This window comes from Hemibagrus wyckioides, linkage group LG04 (assembly GCF_019097595.1).
Source record: "Hemibagrus wyckioides isolate EC202008001 linkage group LG04, SWU_Hwy_1.0, whole genome shotgun sequence".
Taxonomy (NCBI): Eukaryota; Metazoa; Chordata; class Actinopteri; order Siluriformes; family Bagridae; genus Hemibagrus; species Hemibagrus wyckioides.
Window position 1 is genome coordinate 28,123,699 of NC_080713.1, and position 20,000 is coordinate 28,143,698.

The 20,000-nt window shown below is 43.7% G+C and overlaps 1 protein-coding gene across 5 annotated transcripts in view; it reads left to right on the forward strand.

Moving 5' to 3' along the window:
- Positions 1–20,000, forward strand: part of lekr1 (leucine, glutamate and lysine rich 1) — a 96,379-nt gene that overhangs the window by 3,822 nt on the left and 72,557 nt on the right. For 4 of the 5 annotated variants that reach the window (XM_058387018.1, XM_058387021.1, XM_058387022.1 and 1 more), the window contains exon 3: positions 7,641–7,900. In XM_058387018.1, the coding sequence (XP_058243001.1) occupies positions 7,641–7,900 (260 nt within the window). Of the gene's footprint in view, positions 1–7,640; positions 7,901–20,000 lie in introns of those variants that run through there. The other variant, XM_058387023.1, reaches the window with a different exon arrangement.

A 20,000-nucleotide genomic window follows, 5' to 3' on the forward strand; every position in this document is an offset into this window, starting at 1 on the left:
TATCTAAACATAATTAGTTTTATCTCATGTGCTGTGTATTTTGAACGCTTTGAACTCGTGATGTACAGCGCATATGGGAGAACTCCAGAATGTTCCATGTCGTTTTGTAATGTGACTCATGGTGCATTTAGCCTCCGCGAGCTGACATGAGCTCATCCAGCTGGCACACAGCCTCTACTGACACTGTGGAGTGGGGTGAAAGCAAGGTCACACTGGCAGACACGGCTCAGACATACACACAAGTGTGCGTGTGAGTGCAGCGTGTGTGTGTGTGTTTTAGATGGATATGCTCTCTTGGTTCAGTGGTGTGGAGAAAAACTCCCTGGTGTATATATTTGTCTAGCGGCAAGCGTGCGTATCGATTATTAGGATGGATCAGAGTGAATACGAAATGTTGACGTTTCAGTTCAGAAGTGCTTACATTAACAATAATGAACGAGAACTGGCAGGGAGCGCTGAGCATTATGCAAATCGGGTCACGCTAAGCGACCGCCGTTCGCTCTGGTTTAACACGTTTGTGCTTTTCTTATATTTGACTACGCTAGGAAAGTTTCAGTATCAGAAGAAAAAAACTCCTGTGAAAACGTAACAGATACACATTGCATAAGATGGAAATACACTACATATACGGAGTGAGGGATAATTATTGGGATAATGTGCTGGATTTTATTGTTTTTTTATTCAACCAGCGTCTGGTAGCTCCGCCCCTTTTCTGCTACATAAGCGGAGTGCAGGTAGTGTCCAACATTATGTATAACATAAGATTATTAGCGTCCAACACTATTTATGTGTGTGATTTGGAAGGCTAACCAATCACAGGGCATCTGACGTTGTTCTGTGATATTAATATAGTGTAAGGAAAGTCTGTTTGCAGTTCAATCAAAACAAGCCTTAACATAATTCTCGATTAGCATAATAAAGTTCCTTTCTGCTCGTAAGCCCCGATTGGCTTCTCCTTTCTTTTTGTCCGGCTCCCTTCGTGCCACCGTTGACCAGCTGCTATGGGACTTCAGCTCCTTTAGCTTTATTCCTCTATTCATTTTTGATGAGAGCTTAAGCCAAAAGCTTCCATCGTGAGAAGACATGCCTCGGAAATCCCCTCGGTGGCCCCTCTCTCTCTCTCTCCCGCACGCCGCCCCATAAATAATGGATGCTTTTAAAATCCAGCCCGCGTCTGTTCACTACTTAGCAATGGACGTCCGTGTCTCGGGAGGGATAAAGCTCGCACATGTGCTACGAGTTCCCTTTTATCACCGTACCCCCACCCCCACCCCCACCCCACACACACACCTTCATCCACTTAACCTCAGCAGATAAACACCGAGCCGGAGCTCAGGAGCTCTCCTGTCACGTCATGACCTTCAGCGCAGGAGTTATGGACAGGTGGAGGTCCTTGAGGTCAGGAGCTCTTTGGTGTAAAAGCCTCTTCACACCACTGCGTCCCGTTCTGGCTTAGAGCCGTGTCTTCTCATTTCGTGGGAACTGAGTTCCGTGTCTTCTGTCATTTCCTGTTGTTTATAATGTTCAGCACGAACCTGGTGACATGAAGACTGGGATGATGAAGTCAAAATGGAGCGGAGATGGCTGAAAAACACAGAATACCATTTGTGTTACTAAATTCTTTTTAAATAATGTAAAAGGTGCTCCATACATTTCCTTTCGAAAGCTTATGTACATGCTAGGGACGATTTTTCTCCTCTCAGTGAACTATACATAGGTGTAAAATGTCAGGAACTATTATTCACACACTATTAACCTCTACTTAGATTATAGCCATCTCTTTTCCTTTATAAATGCCCATGCGTGTCGTGCTAACGTGAAACATTCATGAGGACCGATAGGAAGTGCATCCTGTACGCCGCGTCCTTTCATTTTTCATTCTGAAATACAAATGGAAAATGAGGAAAGTGGGTTTTTTTTTGGCTTTTGACACACGCTGAAATAGGGAATCAATCCAGAAAATATTGAATCGAATATTTCTTTCACCTCAGAATCAAGCTTTTATGAGCGATCAGTGCAAACAGAAATACATTTATCCGAAACACATGGAAAATCTTGATGATCTTGATGATCCCTGGCTTCCTATAGTGTATACTGTATATTTTCATTACCAGGAAAGACTCTATACTGTATTATTTGTTCAGTAAAGCATGTAGTGATGTATATTAGTGGTACAAAATGGAGTCTGATCAGATTTTAAAAAGCTTTTTTGTAGTATTTATCGACGTAAGGCCACGAACAATGCAGTGAACATGGAGTGAAGTGTGTATCAGATGTATTTGTAGTGCTTGAGACTCGTTGCAGTGTGAAACCATCTGAGCTCTGGTTCCTCTGTGAGGTAGAGTAGCTTTTTAGGCTTTGTTTTTTTATTTTGCACTCTTCCACTTCCTGCCCCGGAGCTGGACTCCTCAGCAACCAGGTTGATTCTCTCCATGTCACTGGCCCACCCACAGGCCTCCTCGCTGTTGTTTACCCCACCGTGAATTCCACTTTGCCCCCCACTTACCCTCGAGTGCCCCTTATCTCCTTCCTGCTACTCCTTTTGTGTCATGTGCCAGTGCTGTGGAGCTGAGAGGAATCTCAGGGTTGGCTCGCACTACGCTGAGCACCGCAGGGGGGTCGTTATCTCAATGAGCGCTCACAAAGCTCACACACACACACACATATACACACACACTTGCTCACTCGCTCAGAATCTACAGGAAATTAAGGGAAAAACAAGGATAAGTCCATTGAATGCTTAATGCCTTGCGTGATAAGAGAGTGTCTGTGATGCTGCTTTGTGGCTGGAACAGGATGAAGGAGAGGGGCCACACACACACACACACACACACACACACAGAGTACATAAACAGGTGCTTCCCATAGCAGTCCACAACAATATTTCAAAAGCTTATATCAGATAGCAGAAAGAATTTATCGCTACATAAATGATCTCGGGCGAGTCATGGTGAATGATCAGGGTAGCGTGGCCCGGTGGATATCTCGTAGGTCGGGTGGAGCAGTCGTTGTGGAAGGTATTCGGGCTTTGCGTGCGTGTGACAGTGACCCAGTTTTACAGTGGGATTTGATGGAAGCAGACGGCGGAGAAGGGATCAGGGGAGGACGGGGGATGTCGGGGTTGCCGGGGGGTGAGAGGCTGTTTTAGGTGATTTGTCTGTACAGAAAAGGGATCTGTCCACACATGACGAGACAGTAACAGATTAATACCAACCGTGATCTTTATTTCTGAAGCTTTTTTGCATACCACACCCAGAATCTCACCAGGCTTCACATGGAGATTAAATAACGTGTTCATGAAGAGTTTACTGTTTAATCGTAACAGAGCATTAACAAGCTGTGAAGAGAGAACTATAAACCATCAAGAACATGATGAAATAAATAACTACCCCACACACAAACAGTTAATGACACCTGTCTTTAAAAGCGCTTTTTAAAGCTTGCATTCTCGATTCATTAAATATATTAGAAAACCTGTTCCGTACAGTAAATGGAGGTGTAATGGAGGCTGCGTGTGTGAGTGCTTGCGTGTAAGAAAGGATTGTGTGTGTGTGTGTGTGTGTGTGTGTGTGAGAGTGCTAAGCCGATGTGTCAGTGCCGGGGGCAGAGGCCCCTGCAGCGGCTTTCTCTGTCACGAGAATGCATTCTTATTGGCAGTGCACACACACTCCCCTCGGGCTTGGCCTGTGTGTGTGTGTGTGTGTGGCTGAGACTGGGACAGATTGTTTGTGAGGCAAAGCATCATTGCCTCCCTCTTTCGCTCTGTGTCTCATTCTTTATCCACTGTCCTGTCCAGAACGTGTCCAGCATTGTTCATGTACAGAGTCTTGTTTATTGTTGAAATATCCAGCTTATATCCAATATCCAAGTTGGGAATCAGGACATTACCGGTGTAGTACATCCAGATCGCTGTCACTTTCTGTGGTCTGTTTGTGGACTTGACAATCTGGACTAGATTTCTGTCACATTATGCTTCCTGGTGTTACGTGGTATTAAAGGATGCTGGCGCCGGAGCAACAGTAGGAGTAAATGAGCATGATGTTGGTATAAACGCATGTCTAATAAATACTGTTTTATATATAGACGCTGGCTAAGAGAATGTGTAATGGTTCAGGTAGCAGAGTACACTAGTGCGAAAGATTCTGAAGCCTGTGGCCAGAAAAGTGTAGGCTATCTGCTGCTTTGTGAAATATAACACATAATCCTGGAGGTTTAATGTTCTAACGAATCCCAGCTACGTCCCAGACACCTGATTTCAATGACGGCCTTCCGCTTAGTTTATTCTCGCTTTCTCTGCACCTCCTTTTTTTGTTCTTTGTGGTCTTTGTCGCTGACACAGAGCCACTTAGCGAGGTGGGTCCTACTCCCTTAAATGGCTACAAATAGCCACTTGGTTATGACTTTTATATTTAGTGAGCACATGCATGAGTGTTTGTGCTTCGTTTTGTTTGTTTTGTGTGTTTATATGTAAGGGCTACTTTCATAAGCGTAATGCACTTAGCCCACAGGATTCAGCCTGAAATATGATTCTCCAGCTTCCCACTCAGACAACGGGTAACTAAATTAAATTATGGAATGCAAAGTGGTCGAGGATTACAAAAACGATCAATTTACCTGAGTTCAGAAAGCAGAAGAACTCGTTCTGACTGAAGCGCTCTGATATGAGTAGTGTAATAGTGTGTGCCATGCTCAGATGCCACTGGTCTTTTGTGTGTGTGTGTGTGTGGTTTGTATGTGGAAGTGTGTGTGCCAGACATGGATATGAACTTTGAGTTTACATTCTTCTGATTTCTACGAGTCTTTTGTTGTTCCCCTTTTGACCAAGGTGATGATCGGACCACCGGAGCTAATCAGACGACCGCAGATTTGCTCACAAAACAAAGGGAAATTCAGTTCAGTCTTTGGAACTGGTGGATTTTCTCCGGTCCCCATGTAAATTTAACCCTGTTTAAATAGGGCTTTTATTTTTCTGTGGTTTAGACTCCACCAGTACTTGGTTTTAGTTTGGTTTCAGTGGGAGACGACAGAACAGAGTGCTTCCTGTAGTAGTACTGAAGGAAAAGCTATTTTCCAGAAGATATTATGAAATCTGTATTAATATGCTGGATTGTGTAATATGTGTTTATTCTTTGGACAATGTTCTGCTGGGAGACTTTGGTTCCCAGAACATATACGTTACTGCACAGTGAAATTCTTTCTTCATGTATCCAGTCCTTGGAAAGTTGGGGTCAGAGCACAGGGACAGCCGTGATGCATTGCCCCTGGAGAAAGAGGGGCTGGAGGCGGATTTCTAGAATCAAGATCTCCAGATCCATATTCTCCAGATCTCCAGTTCCAAGTTCTCCAGATCTCCAGATCCAAATTCTCCAGATTTCAATCCGATCAGGCATCTGTGGGATGTTCTGGACAAACTAGTGCGATCCACATAGGCCTCATCTCACAACTTACAGGATTTACAAAGAATCTCCTGCTAACGTCTAGGCGTCAGATCCCACAGCACACAATATTAGGCAGGTGGTTTTAATGCTCTGGCTGATTGGTGTGTGTGTGTGTGTGTGTATACGGTGATTATGCCTGAACTTGAAATCTCAGAAGTAAAAATGATATGATAAAATGATATGATATGATAAAAATGATATGATCCTCCCTGTGTAAAACTAATCCTGTCCAAATCCAAATAAAGCTTTATTTTGCAGCGTTTAATGACGTTTACCGCTGATACCAATTAATGAGTCAAGAACAATTCTTCCTCTGTGGAAATCATATGATTCGAACTTATCACCAGTCACTCGGTTGTGGGGGCTCACTCAGCTATGTTTCTCTCGTACCGATAAAGCAGACGGGGAGTTCACAGCAAGGTGACTGTGTAGCGTAATCTGACTGGAGACGCTCCAGCAGTCAGTCTGAAACCGCGTCTAGAAGCGAAACTCTTCTACCAGAGCGAAACTGCAATCAGGAAGTTCAGCCAGAGATGAAATTTACATGATTTCTACTTTACTCCCAGCATCGCTGATCAGTCGAGACATAACAACTACACTACAGAGACGATGCTGAGGAGGAAGCACATATCATCAAGGCTGATATCAGGGGAAAATTGTGGACATTTCTGTTCTTTTGCCAGACTACTGATTTAAAGGCTGTAAGGGGGAAAGGGTCAGTAGGAGCCGTGGATGTTTGTGGATCTCACGTGATCCTGAGTGTGCCAGACTTCTGCCATACTGAAGAGCTCTTTATCAGTCCACCTCTTTACTTACTGTGCTACATTAAACTGAGTCATCAGGAAGGTCTCCTGACCTGCCGGATGTAAAAAAACTGAACCAGGAGAGGGGAAAATGTGGCGCTTTTGCTGCTCCTCTGAGGCTCTTCAATCTAATCATGTGTTTACAGGCTGTATTTATTTATTTATTTATTTATTTATTTATTTATTTATTTATTTATTTATACTTTCCAAAATGTTGTTGAACTCATTTTGAGTGAAACAGAAACACGTTCAAATGCATTTGCTGAATTTGCTTGAACAATAATTAAATTTACATTAAAAAAAATATAATATTTTATTTTATTATTTATTTTATTTTATTATTTATTTTATTATTTATTTTATTATTTATTTATTTATTTATTTATACTTTTTTATACTTATATTTTTATACTTTATACTTTTTATACCAAGTTTTTGTTGAACTCATTTTGAGTGAAACAGAAACACATTTAAATGCATTTCCTGAATTTGCTTAATCAATAATCAAATTTATATTTAAAAAAATATTATTTTATTTTATTTTATTTTATTTTATTTTATTTTATTTTATTTTATTTTATTTATTTATTTATTTATTTATTTATTTATTTTACTTTCCAAAATTTTGTTGAATCCAATTTGAGTGAAACACAAACACATTTAATCAATAATCAAATTTACATTTAAAAAAATATTATTTTATTTAATTTTATTTAATTTTATTGTATTTATTTCGTGTGAGCTAGCCTGTTGGCTAACACAATCTAACACTCAGATCATGAAGCCTGTGCTGGAGTCAGATTTATGCACACACATGCTCTCAATCACACACGCTCCAAAAAAAAATCTCCTAGCTGGACTTGATGAAGATCTTCCAGCTGATCGGCTTCTTCACTGCACTGTGAGATGCTTTTGTGGATCCGGTGAAGCCGTTCTTCATGTGCCGACTCTCCTGAGCTCTCCTGAGCTACATGATGTGAACAGTCTAACATGTTGATCTGAGAGGGATGTTAAAGAGGATGCCTGAGCAATTGGGTCCAGAGTGTTTTTTAACATTTCCCCTCCGTGTTGAAGGAAAGTGGACGGGCAGCAGAAGGTAGTAAAAAGCTAGCAGCGGGGTTTTGAGGACAGATTCTACCACCTCTGGCAGAAAAGGCCACAGATTCCATTCCTCCTCAACATTTACCCTGCTGTTTATTCCACACACCTTCCACACTGCTCATTTAGAACACCCCCACTGCTGTGCTTTAACACTTTAACACATCTTTAAAGCAGCTGCTGTTATGATTAGAGCAAAAACAATGTGTGTGTGTGTGTGTGTGTGTGTATGTGTGTGTGTGTGTGTGTGTGTGTGTGTGTGTATGTGTGTGTGTGTGTGTGTGTGTGTGTGTGTGTTAAGATGGAGCAGGAGGAGACGACCTGCCGTTACTGTGGCGTGAGCTACCTGATCCTGCACGAGTTCCAGCGGCTGCAGGAGCGCCTCAGGGAGGTGGAGAGAGAGCTGGAGAGAGAGAGAGGGAGAGTGGAGAGAGAGAGAGACAGCTGGAGAGAGAGGGAGAGAGAGAGTGTGGAGAGAGAGAGAGAGAGCAGAGACAAGCTGCAGCACTCACACCTTCAGCTGGAGGAGCTCACAGCAGCCAATCAGCTCTACAAGGACAGGTGAGATCTCTATACACATCTCTAAACTCTACACAGTCCTATAAACTCTACACACACTCCTCTACACACACTCCTCTACACACACTCCTCTAAACTCTATACACTCCTCCAAACTCTACACACTCCTCTACACACACTCCTCTAAACTCTACACACTCCTCCAAACTCTACACACTCCTCTACACTCACTCCTCTAAACTCTACACACTCCTCCAAACTCTACACACTCCTCTACACTCACTCCTCTAAACTCTACACACTCCTCCAAACTCTACACACTTCTCTACACACACTCCTCTAAACTCTACACACTCCTCCAAACTCTACACACTCCTCTACACACACTCCTCTACACACACTCCTCTACACTCACTCCTCTACACACACTCCTCTACACTCACTCCTCTAAACTCTACACACTCCTCCAATCTCTACACACTCCTCTACACACACTCCTCTACACTCACTCCTCTACACACACTCCTCTACACACACTCCTCTAAACTCTACACACTCCTCCAATCTCTACACACTCCTCTACACTCACTCCTCTAAACTCTACACACTCCTCCAATCTCTACACACTCCTCTACACACACTCCTCTAAACTCTACACACTCCTCCAATCTCTACACACTCCTCTACACACACTCCTCTAAACTCTACACACTCCTCCAATCTCTACACACTCCTCTACACTCACTCCTCTAAACTCTACACACTCCTCCAATCTCTACACACTCCTCTACACTCACTCCTCTAAACTCTACACACTCCTCCAATCTCTACACACTCCTCTACACACACTCCTCTAAACTCTGCACACTCCTCTACATTCACTCCTCTAAACTCTACACACTCCTCCAATCTCTACACACTCCTCTACACACACTCCTCTACACACACTCCTCTAAACTCTGCACACTCCTCTACACTCACTCCTCTAAACTCTACACACTCCTCTACACACACTCCTCTAAACTCTGCACACTCCTCTACACTCACTCCTCTAAACTCTACACACTCCTCTACACACACTCCTCTAAACTCTGCACACTCCTCTACACTCACTCCTCTAAACTCTACACACTCCTCTACACACACTCCTCTAAACTCTGCACACTCCTCTACACTCACTCCTCTAAACTCTACACACTCCTCTACACACACTCCTCTAAACTCTGCACACTCCTCTACACTCACTCCTCTAAACTCTACACACTCCTCTAAACTCCACACACTCTACACACACTCCTCTAAACTCTACACACTCCTCTAAACTCTACACACTCCTCTACACTCACTCCTCTAAACTCTGCACACTCCTCTACATTCACTCCTCTAAACTCTACACACTCCTCCAATCTCTACACACTCCTCTACACACACTCCTCTACACACACTCCTCTAAACTCTGCACACTCCTCTACACTCACTCCTCTAAACTCTACACACTCCTCTACACACACTCCTCTAAACTCTGCACACTCCTCTACACTCACTCCTCTAAACTCTACACACTCCTCTACACACACTCCTCTAAACTCTGCACACTCCTCTACACTCACTCCTCTAAACTCTACACACTCCTCTACACACACTCCTCTAAACTCTGCACACTCCTCTACACTCACTCCTCTACACACACTCCTCTAAACTCTACACACTCCTCCAAACTCTACACACTCCTCTACACTCACTCCTCTAAACTCTACACACTCCTCTAAACTCCACACACTCTACACACACTCCTCTAAACTCTACACACTCCTCTAAACTCTACACACTCCTCTACACTCACTCCTCTAAACTCTGCACACTCCTCTACACTCACTCCTCTAAACTCTACACACTCCTCTAAACTCTGCACACTCCTCTAAACTCTGCACACTCCTCTAAACTCCACACACTCTACACACTCTACACACTCCTCTACACTCACTCCTCTAAACTCCACACACTCTACACACTCTACACTCACTCCTCTAAACTCTACACACTCCTCTAAACTCCACACACTCTATACTCACTCCTCTAAACTCTACACACTTCTCTAAACTCTATACACTCCTCTAAACTTTACACACTCTACACACTCCTCTAAACTCTACATGCTCCTCTAAATTCTACACACTCCTCTAAATTCTACACGCTCCTCTAAACTCTACACACTCCTCTAAACTCTACACTCTACATGCTCACACACAGCTCACATCACACCTGCTGATTATATGTAATGAGTGAGCAGGTTCTCTCCACTCACTAAAACTTGACTCAGTTGCACTTGAATGACCTGAAGGTCCCAACAACCAGTGACTAAAACCCATTGTTCACAGACCACTCACTGACCACCAATCTTCAGAGAAAATCTCCCTTCTTCATTGAGCATGTTGATTTGCAAATACAGGTTCTGTACATATGGAAATTAGTCACCACATTTCTCCGAACTTCCAGCAAGTGCTTGAGCAGACGTTAACAAATTTCTCCCGAAACACTTCTGCAACACTCATCCCGGTAGTGACCACTCTCACAGGCAGCAGGAAGGTCAGCATGGGAGTTACTGTAAGAGCTAACCCTTATTGCAGTAACATGACTGTGCAGCGGACTACGGCCAGAAACGCTCCATCAGTCGGTTAGAAACTGCAGCAAAAAAACGAAACTCTGCTCACAGAGTGAAACTGCATTTAGGAAGTTGATGAAATTTACATTGTTTCCACTCCAGCTCCGCTGCTCAGGCAAGACGCGCGCGGCATCTTTAGATTAGCGCTGCATTACAGCGACAATGCAGCTGATGTGATCGTTTTAGACATGCACCGTGAATGGCAGCTCTAAGCTTGTAGCTCTAAGCACTAGAACTGGAAGATGGAGGATCATTCGGTCATTTTGGGCAAAATGAATCATAGCTCAGAGTGGAAAAAGTCTATAACACTCCATATCACACACTCCATTACTGAACCTCAGCTAGCTATCCTCACATGCAAGGAAGGAGAGTTATTAGTTATCATTAGTTCTCCTCCGTGCCTGCGTGGGTTTACTCCGGATACTCTGGTTTCCTCCCACAGTCCAAAAACATGTACATTAGGTTGATTGGTAATTGTAGTGTGTGTGGTTGTTTGTCTATATGTGTGTGTCCCTGTGATGGACTGGTGACCTGTCCAGGGTATACCCCTGTCTTTCGCCTTTCAATGTGAGCTCCGTGACCCTAATTAGGAATAAAGCAGGTATAGAAAACAGATTTATAAATGTCTGAGCCCCCCCCAAAACTGAAACTAGAATAATTTAAACCGTCATATTTATTTCTGGATGTTTTTTGTTGTTGTTTTTTTTTATGCAAACCCTAACCAACGTGTTCAGTTTTCACTTCTCGTATTGAGTATACAGGAAAACCTCTATGGAGAAGAACAGTCACTCTGTTCTCACGTTCTTCGATCTTCACTTCAAACACCGAGACAACAAACCCATCAAACACATCCAGAGCATCTACACGATCGCAGACACACACACACACACACTTCTCCCGACTGATTCAGATATGAAACATGTTGTGAAGACTGTCACGCGGTGCGAGAGTCTGAGCAGGGAGCCGGTGCTGACTGAGCGAGAGTGTGGTTTTAAACCCTTCTACTCCACTCAGGTCAGAGTGACCTACTTCAGGCCAAGTGCATTTTATTCCAACTTTTTTTCCTCATAAACACGTTGTTGTTGTTTTTTTGTTAACGATTCAGAAGTCAATTTGACCTGAAAGCACAATGAAATATAAATATAAATCTGAAAGAAATATATTTAGTCCTTGCCACACAAATATCAGCTCTTAATATATACCAAATGTTAGGTGTTAAAAATAAAAGGCTGTTATTTGTGATCAGGAGAATCGTTCATTTTTTTCTCATGTTACTCTCGTGTTTTTATTTTCATTGCTAGCTATAACACCTGGGCTTGTGTTTCAGTGCTGTGGGTTTAAGATTGTTTTCTATACCGTTACGGAATCCGTGCCCCGCTCCTGGGTCTCCGTGATCAGGTGATTTCTTCGAGCATGTGGAAAAGATCTGTTCAGATTTTGTCCATCTGCGTGTTCCTGACCCGTGAATGGAAATGTTTAGCGAGAAAGTTTTTTCAACTCTTTTTCAACACCAGAACGAAAGATATTTCAACAGCTGCTATTCCATTTGCAGAATCAGAATCGGAGTCAAATCAACTGAATCAGAATCTAATCATGTCAATTCATGTCAATTTGACTCAGATTCTTAATCAGTCGATTTGATTCATATTCCGATTCAGACTCTGATTTGACTCTGATTCTGATTCAGTGGATTTGACTCTGATTTTGATTCAGTGGATTTGACTCTGATTCAGATTCAGTGGATTTGAGTCTGATTCTGATTCAGTCGATTCGACTCTGATTCAGATTCAGTCGATTTGACTCTGATTCTGATTCAGTTGATTTGACTCTGATTCTGATTCAGTCAGTTTGACTTTGAGTCTGATTCAGTCAATTTGACTCTGATTCTGATTTAGTCGATTTGACTCTGATTCAGATTCAGTCAATTTGAATCTGATTCTGATTCAGTTGATTTGACTCCGATTCTAATTTAGACTATACAACCCTGATTCTGATTCAGTCCATTGACTCTGATTCTGATTCAGTAAATTTGACTCTGATTCTGATTCAGTCGATTTGACTCTGATTCTGACTCAGTCGATTCGACATAACAGCTGTTGAAATATCTTTCAGTTTGACTCTGTTTTTTGCACCGAATACCTCAAGAAGCGAACAAACTAACAAGCAAATAAACAAAACCTCGTCTGAGAGTCATATAGGAGTGAACAGGTATTGTTAAAAGTCACAGAAATCATTCTAATATGGAGAAGTTAAGTTGTCTTTGTTTGTCACATATACATTACTGCACAGTGAAATTATTTCTCAGGGGTTTGGGTCAGAGCACAGGGTCAGCCAGGATACAGCATCCCTGGAACAGGGCCCAACAGTGGCAACTTGGCGTTGCTGGGGCTTGAAACCCAATCTTTCAGTCAACAGATCCTTAACCACTTGCGCTACCACCGCCGCCATGGAGTCTGTGCTAAGTTAATGATTAGTTGATTATGTAAATGATTGCGTATCACATCCAGTGGTCATTTGTGCGGCGCAGATCTCCAACACACACATCATTTCTACAGCTCTACATTTCATGCCTCGTCCACACACATCTATGACAACACCACGACCCAAAGCCGTGTTTGATTCACTTCCTGCAGGTGAGTCGATTCCTAGTCGAATCACTTTCCCTCGAAAGGGTTCAGTCAGAAATACACCAACACCTCGCTGAGATGTTCTCTCACACGTGCGAGTGTCAGGGTGTTACAAGCTTCAAGACACACACTGAGGTGGAGAACTAAGACAGGAAACACACGAAACTGTGCGTATGTCAGAGTACCATTGTGTGTGAGCAAGACGGGGATTGTTGTGTATGACTTGCTTCACCCAGCCACACACACACACACTCATTAACCTCACATCGACTCTCAGTACACGGTCTGAAAGATGCAGCCGTGTGTGTGTGTGTGTGTATGAGAATAAATACGTGAGTGTGAGAGTATGTGAGTGTATGCACAGGTATGTCTGTCTGCTGAGGTGTGGGAACTCGCTTTGTAATCAGGTGCAACCAGACAGCGCTGCGACGATGAGCGTGTAGCTGAGGCCGCCTCCGCCCTCGCGATGTGAAACAATTAGCGTGTGAGTCAGCGTGTGAGAGGTGCACGTACCTGCGTCTGCTGCGGTGTGTGACGCTCAAGTATAATTATACCTCCCTCGCAATCAGGTGTCTGATATAACCTCTCCGAGCCAACACCTTCCATAAGCCAGGAATCCAGGACACGCCAGACAGTGTGTGTGTGTGTGTGTGTGTTTGAGGTATAATTGTGAAGGTGATAGCACATTCATGTAATGCCATGTCTGAACTCTAAAAAGCAACAACACACTCAGAGCACTACATAAGGTCCTGTACGTCTGTTGTAGTTCTCATAGAAAAGCGTGTGTGTGTGTGTGTGTGTGTGTGTGTGTGTTTTGCTCCATTCCCTCATTTCAGGATGATGATGATGATGAGGATGATGACGATAGTACAATTTAGAAGTCTATGATTACATACACGACAAACAGGTTTTTTTTTGAGAAAAAACAACAGGGCTTGTTTGTATGGCTGCATGGCTCAGAGACTTCATCATGAACTCATTTGACACGTCTCAAAACTTCACCTCAAGACAGAATAGGAAGGTAGAGAGACAGACAGACAGACAGACAGACAAAGATAGAGCCAGACAAGGCGAGGTCATGCAAGGGCGGGTCACGAATCTGGGTCTTTCCTTTGACATGCTATAAAAAGAGAGATGTAAATGGTCAACATGTGCGCTGCACCTGATTAAATCCCTGTGTGCAGACAGACAGACAGACAGACAGACAGACATAGACACAAAAAGTTTATTGATCCCCAGGCAGCACCTGATGCAGCACCTGATTACATCCCTGTATGTCGACAGAGAGACAGGCAGAAATCTTTACGGATCCTCAAGCAACACCTGATTACATCCCTGTATTTCGATAGACAGGCAGACAGACAGACAGGCAGGCAGGCACACAGACAGAGAGAGAGATAGACACATAGATAAACAGACAAACATAAAGATAGAAAAGCATTATGGATTCCCCTGCAGCACATATGAAGCAGCACCTTATTTACAACCCTGTGTGGCGATAGATAGACAGACAGACAAACTGACAGACAGAGGCAGGCACATAGATTGACAGGCAGACAGACAGATGGGCAGACACATAGATTGACAGACAGACATACAGACAGATGGGCAGACACATAGATTGACAGACAGGCAAACAGACAGATGGGCAGACACAGATTGACAGACAGACAGATGGGCAGACACATAGATTTATAGACAGACAGATGGGCAGACACAGATTGACAGACAGACAGATGGGCAGACACATAGATTTATAGACAGACAGATGGGCAGACACAGATTGACAGACAGACAGATGGGCAGACACATAGATTGACAGACAGATAGACTGACAGACAGACACATAGATTGACAGACAGACAAATGGGTAGACACATAGATTGACAGACAGACAGACAGATGGGCAGACACATAGATTGACAGACAGACAGATGGGCAGAAACAGATTGACAGAGAGACAGACAGACAGACAGATGGGCAGTAACATAGATTGACAGACAGACATATAGACTGACAGACAGACAGACAGATGGGTAGACACATAGATTGACAGACAGACAGATGGGCAGACACATAGATTGACAGACAGAGACAGACAGATGGGCAGAAACATAAACTGACAGACAGACAGATGGGCAGAAACAGATTGACAGAGAGACAGACAGACAGACAGATGGGCAGTAACATAGATTGACAGACAGACATATAGACTGACAGACAGACAGACAGATGGGCAGACACATAGATTGACAGACAGACAGACAGATGGGCAGACAGACAGACAGATGGGCAGACACATAGATTGACAGACAGACAGACAGATGGGCAGACACATAGATTGACAGACAGACAGACAGATGGGCAGACAGACAGACAGACAGATGGGCAGACACATAGATTGACAGATAGACAGACAGAAATAGAGACAGAAGAGCATTAATGATCCCCAAGCAGCACCTGATTACATCACTGTGTGTCCATAGACAGACAGACAGACAGACAGACAGCTTTACTGATCCCCAAGGTGAAGTTTAGGAATATCACTGTATTCTGAACATCTACAAATACAGATATGAACAGAAGCTGCTCTATTTTTTTTCTTTTCTGGTCTCACTGGTTTGGGTTTTCTCCGAGAGCTCAACACTACCTCCTGTATACACACGCTCTCAGCCTCCCATTATTAGCTGGTGTCACTGTGATTGACAGGAGGCAGAGAGAGTAATGCCCCTCCCACGGGCTGGCCGACGCTCACGGTGTCCTGATAAGCTGTTGTCGTAATTTAAAAAGAGTCGACGCTACATCATGCCTCGAATCATTAAACGAAAAGTTCTATTACTGTTGCCGCCTGCCGTCCCGAAATTTACACTTCCACCCATCCGTCTGTGTTCTCACGTCCTCACGCTCATGGCGTGAAGTCACTAGTGTGCTGTGCGACTTTCACACATTTCACACACACACACACACACACACACACACGTCTGCCCGAGAGTCTCTTCAAGCACAACCACATGACACGCAAAAGCTAAACAGTGAACATTTCTCTCAGCGCTCTAAAGGAAGCACAGAGGCAGAGGGAGAAGCGTGTGAAAGTGAGTCAGGTCGAGATCAAGAATCCTTGCGGCCTCACAAATCTGATTTAAGAAAAAAATCTCTCACTCATAGTGAAACTTGATGTTTTTGCTTGTTGTGCCAGCCGACTGCTGAGAAATGATCTAGCAACAGTTTGTAGATGAAAGGAAGAAAAAAAGAAGGGCATTAATCATTGATCTGCGGTTTTTATCTCTGAATTTCAAAACATCCAATCTCTCTCTCTGTCTCTCTCTCTCTGTCTCTCTCTCTGTGTCTGTCTCTCTCTCTGTCTCTCTCTCTCTCTGTCTCTCTGTCTCTCTCTCTCTGTCTCTCTGTCTCTCTCTCTCTGTCTCTCTCTCTGTGTCTCTCTCTCTGTCTCTCTCTCTCTGTCTCTCTCTCTCTCTCTGTCTCTCTCTCTCTGTCTCTCTCTCTGTGTCTGTCTCTCTCTCTGTCTCTCTCTCTCTCTCTGTCTCTCTCTCTCTGTCTCTCTCTCTCTGTCTCTCTCTCTCTCTCTCTCTCTCTCTCTCTGTCTCTCTCTCTCTCTCTGTCTCTCTCTCTCTCTCTCTCTCTCTCTCTCTGTCTCTCTCTCTCTCTCTCTCTCTCTCTCTCTCTGTCTCTCTGTCTCTCTCTCTCTGTCTCTCTGTCTCTCTCTCTCTGTCTCTCTCTCTGTGTCTCTCTCTCTGTCTCTCTCTCTCTGTCTCTCTCTCTCTCTCTGTCTCTCTCTCTCTGTCTCTCTGTCTCTCTCTCTCTGTCTCTCTCTGTCTCTCTCTCTCTCTCTCTCTCTCTGTCTCTCTCTCTCTGTCTCTCTCTCTCTCTCTCTGTCTCTCTCTCTCTCTCTGTCTCTCTCTCTCTCTCTCTCTCTCTCTCTCTCTCTCTCTCTGTAGGTTTCTTTCACAGACACAGAGTTGCGTATTGGATCCATCCCTTATCAGATCGCATGACGGGTTTTATCTCACCGCTTAAGAAAATAGTTTTTTTTATTTGTGCGACAGCGCTTGGAACATCTCCGAAAAGATGAGCGGATTTATCGGGTGTTTCCGTAAAAATTGGCACCCCCTCTGGTAATGTGCATATATCAATGATCTGTCTATATCAGTGTCTTTTAGAGCTTTGTCTCTGCAGAAAATGTCTGTGACAGATGATTACATCTACATAAATCCCAAGATGGGCAGACATTTAGATTGACAGACAGACAGACAGATGGGCAGACATTTAGATTGACAGACAGACAGACAGATGGGCAGACATTTAGATTGACAGACAGACAGACAGATGGGCAGACACATAGATTGACAGACAGACAGACAGATGGGCAGACACATAGATTGACAGAGAGACAGACAGATGGGCAGACACATAGATTGTCAGACAGACAGATGGGCAGACACATAGATTGACAGACAGACAGACAGATGGGCAGACACATAGATTGACAGACAGACAGACAGATGGGCAGACACATAGATTGTCAGACAGACAGATGGGCAGACACATAGATTGACAGACAGATGGGCAGAAACATAGATTGACAGACAGACAGACAGATGGGCAGACACATAGATTGACAGACAGACAGACAGATGGGCAGACACATAGATTGTCAGACAGACAGATGGGCAGACACATAGATTGACAGACAGATGGGCAGAAACATAGATTGTCAGATAGACAGATGGGCAAACACAAAGATTGACAGACAGATGGGCAGACACATAGATTGTCAGACAGACAGATGGGCAGACACATAGATTGTCAGACAGACAGATGGGCAGACACATAGATTGTCAGACAGACAGATGGGCAGAAACATAGATTGACAGACAGACAGATGGGCAGACACATAGAGTGACAGACAGATGGGCAGACACATAGATTGTCAGATAGACAGATGGGCAAACACAAAGATTGACAGACAGATGGGCAGAAACATAGATTGTCAGATAGACAGATGGGCAGAAACATAGATTGTCAGATAGACAGATGGGCAAACACAAAGATTGACAGACAGATGGGCAGACACATAGATTGTCAGACAGACAGATTGGCAGATACATAGATTGACAGACAGGCATCCAGACAGACAGACAGATGGGCAGACATATAGATTGACCGACAGACAGACAGATATAGAGACAGAAGAGCATTAGTGATCCCCATCTGTCTGTCTGTCAGTTACATCTACACAAAACCCAATCGGTTCTCTAAAGGTTCTACAGACTCGACCTGCCTCTTAACGAGGAACTCATAGAGGAATCTGGATCCTCCTCCTCTGTGCAAAACATTTCACTATACCTTATAATCTCTGAGCAAATCTAAATCTCTCAGCAGGTTTGGGGCTCCTAAAATGTTCACATCGTTCTCGTGTGTGTGTGTTTGTGTGTGTCTGTGTGTGTTTGTGTGTGTTTTCTCAAAAAAGCCAGCTATGAGGTTCCTGGAAACCGAAAGCATTCTTTTTTCCCCGCCTAAAGATGACAATTTACTTGTTTTAAGTAGTCGTTATTAGCTTTGTCAGGATGTTTTCAGTGACTCAGTTGAAAATAATCGAGAAAGGGGAAGGTGCAACGTGAAAAAAGAAGAAAGCGGAGGTTGTTGGGAGGGTAAGAAGGGTTTTAAGACCATGCTTTAAGTGAGTTTAATCTGTGTGGGGTTCAACATGCAGGATTTCTCAGGTTCTCGCGATGGGTGCCAATACTTTTGGACCGAATGTTAAGGGGTTTCGTGTGTTTATTTTGCTTTTGTGTTGCGAGTGATGCATGTTTGCATGAGTGTGCATGTGTGTGCAGCTGCATGTGTGTGTGTGTGTGTGTGTATCTGTGGTTGTGATGTAGGTGCAGCAGCCTGGATGTGTCTCAATGTAGATGCTGTGGCAGTTTCTCATTTCCGTATCGACCATCTATAAGACGTGGGAAACTTGCTGTGTGACTGTGCCATGCACGCAATCAGTACACAGTGTGTGTGTGTGTGTGTGTGTGTGTGAGAAAGCCACTCAATGGTGACTACGGCACCATGCAAAAGTGCGTGAGTGAATGTATGTCAGTGGCTGGTTTAAAACATAGATGTTGTGTGACTCAATAATAAACATGCACACACACACACACACCCCATTTGTGGTTTATAAAGGAAGTGGAAGTGGGCAGAACGTGGGCGCTCTGTTGTTCTCCACATGATTTACACGAACATCCGTTTGCTCTCTCGCTCTCTCTCGCTCTCTTTCGCTCACACACACACACACACACACACACACACACACACAAAAAAGTGTTAATATTCCCCATGAGAGGAAGTAGAAAGACAATCACAGTTTTTGTCTTCTACACACAAACACACATGGTCACATCAAAGTTTGAATTCAATCTGCCGGTGTGTGTGTGTGCGCGCGTGTGTGTGTCTGTGTGCATGTGTGTACACTAGCAGTGCCCTCCATGGGCTTCTGATTCGGCTAAATCATTTCTGACAGCTGTAATTAGCCAGGGCCGTGTGTGTGTAACAATGCCAGAGTCATGGTTTCACCCAAACGAATTGAGATAGATGAAACAGATGTGGCAGAAGCCACGCTACCGGAACCTTCTGGAACATTACGGCAGGGCGCAAAAGTCCAGATGTGTTTACTTCAGCGGTAAAATCATCCGCTCAATCATCACTAATGTAAACCTTCCTAATGAATTAACACCTAACTCATGAAGACGTGCCATCTGCTATTAAGAGACTGTTGACATTCTCCAGAGGAATAACGTAATGTTGGTTTTCGAAAGTATTGGCACCCTCATGATGTTTGATATCT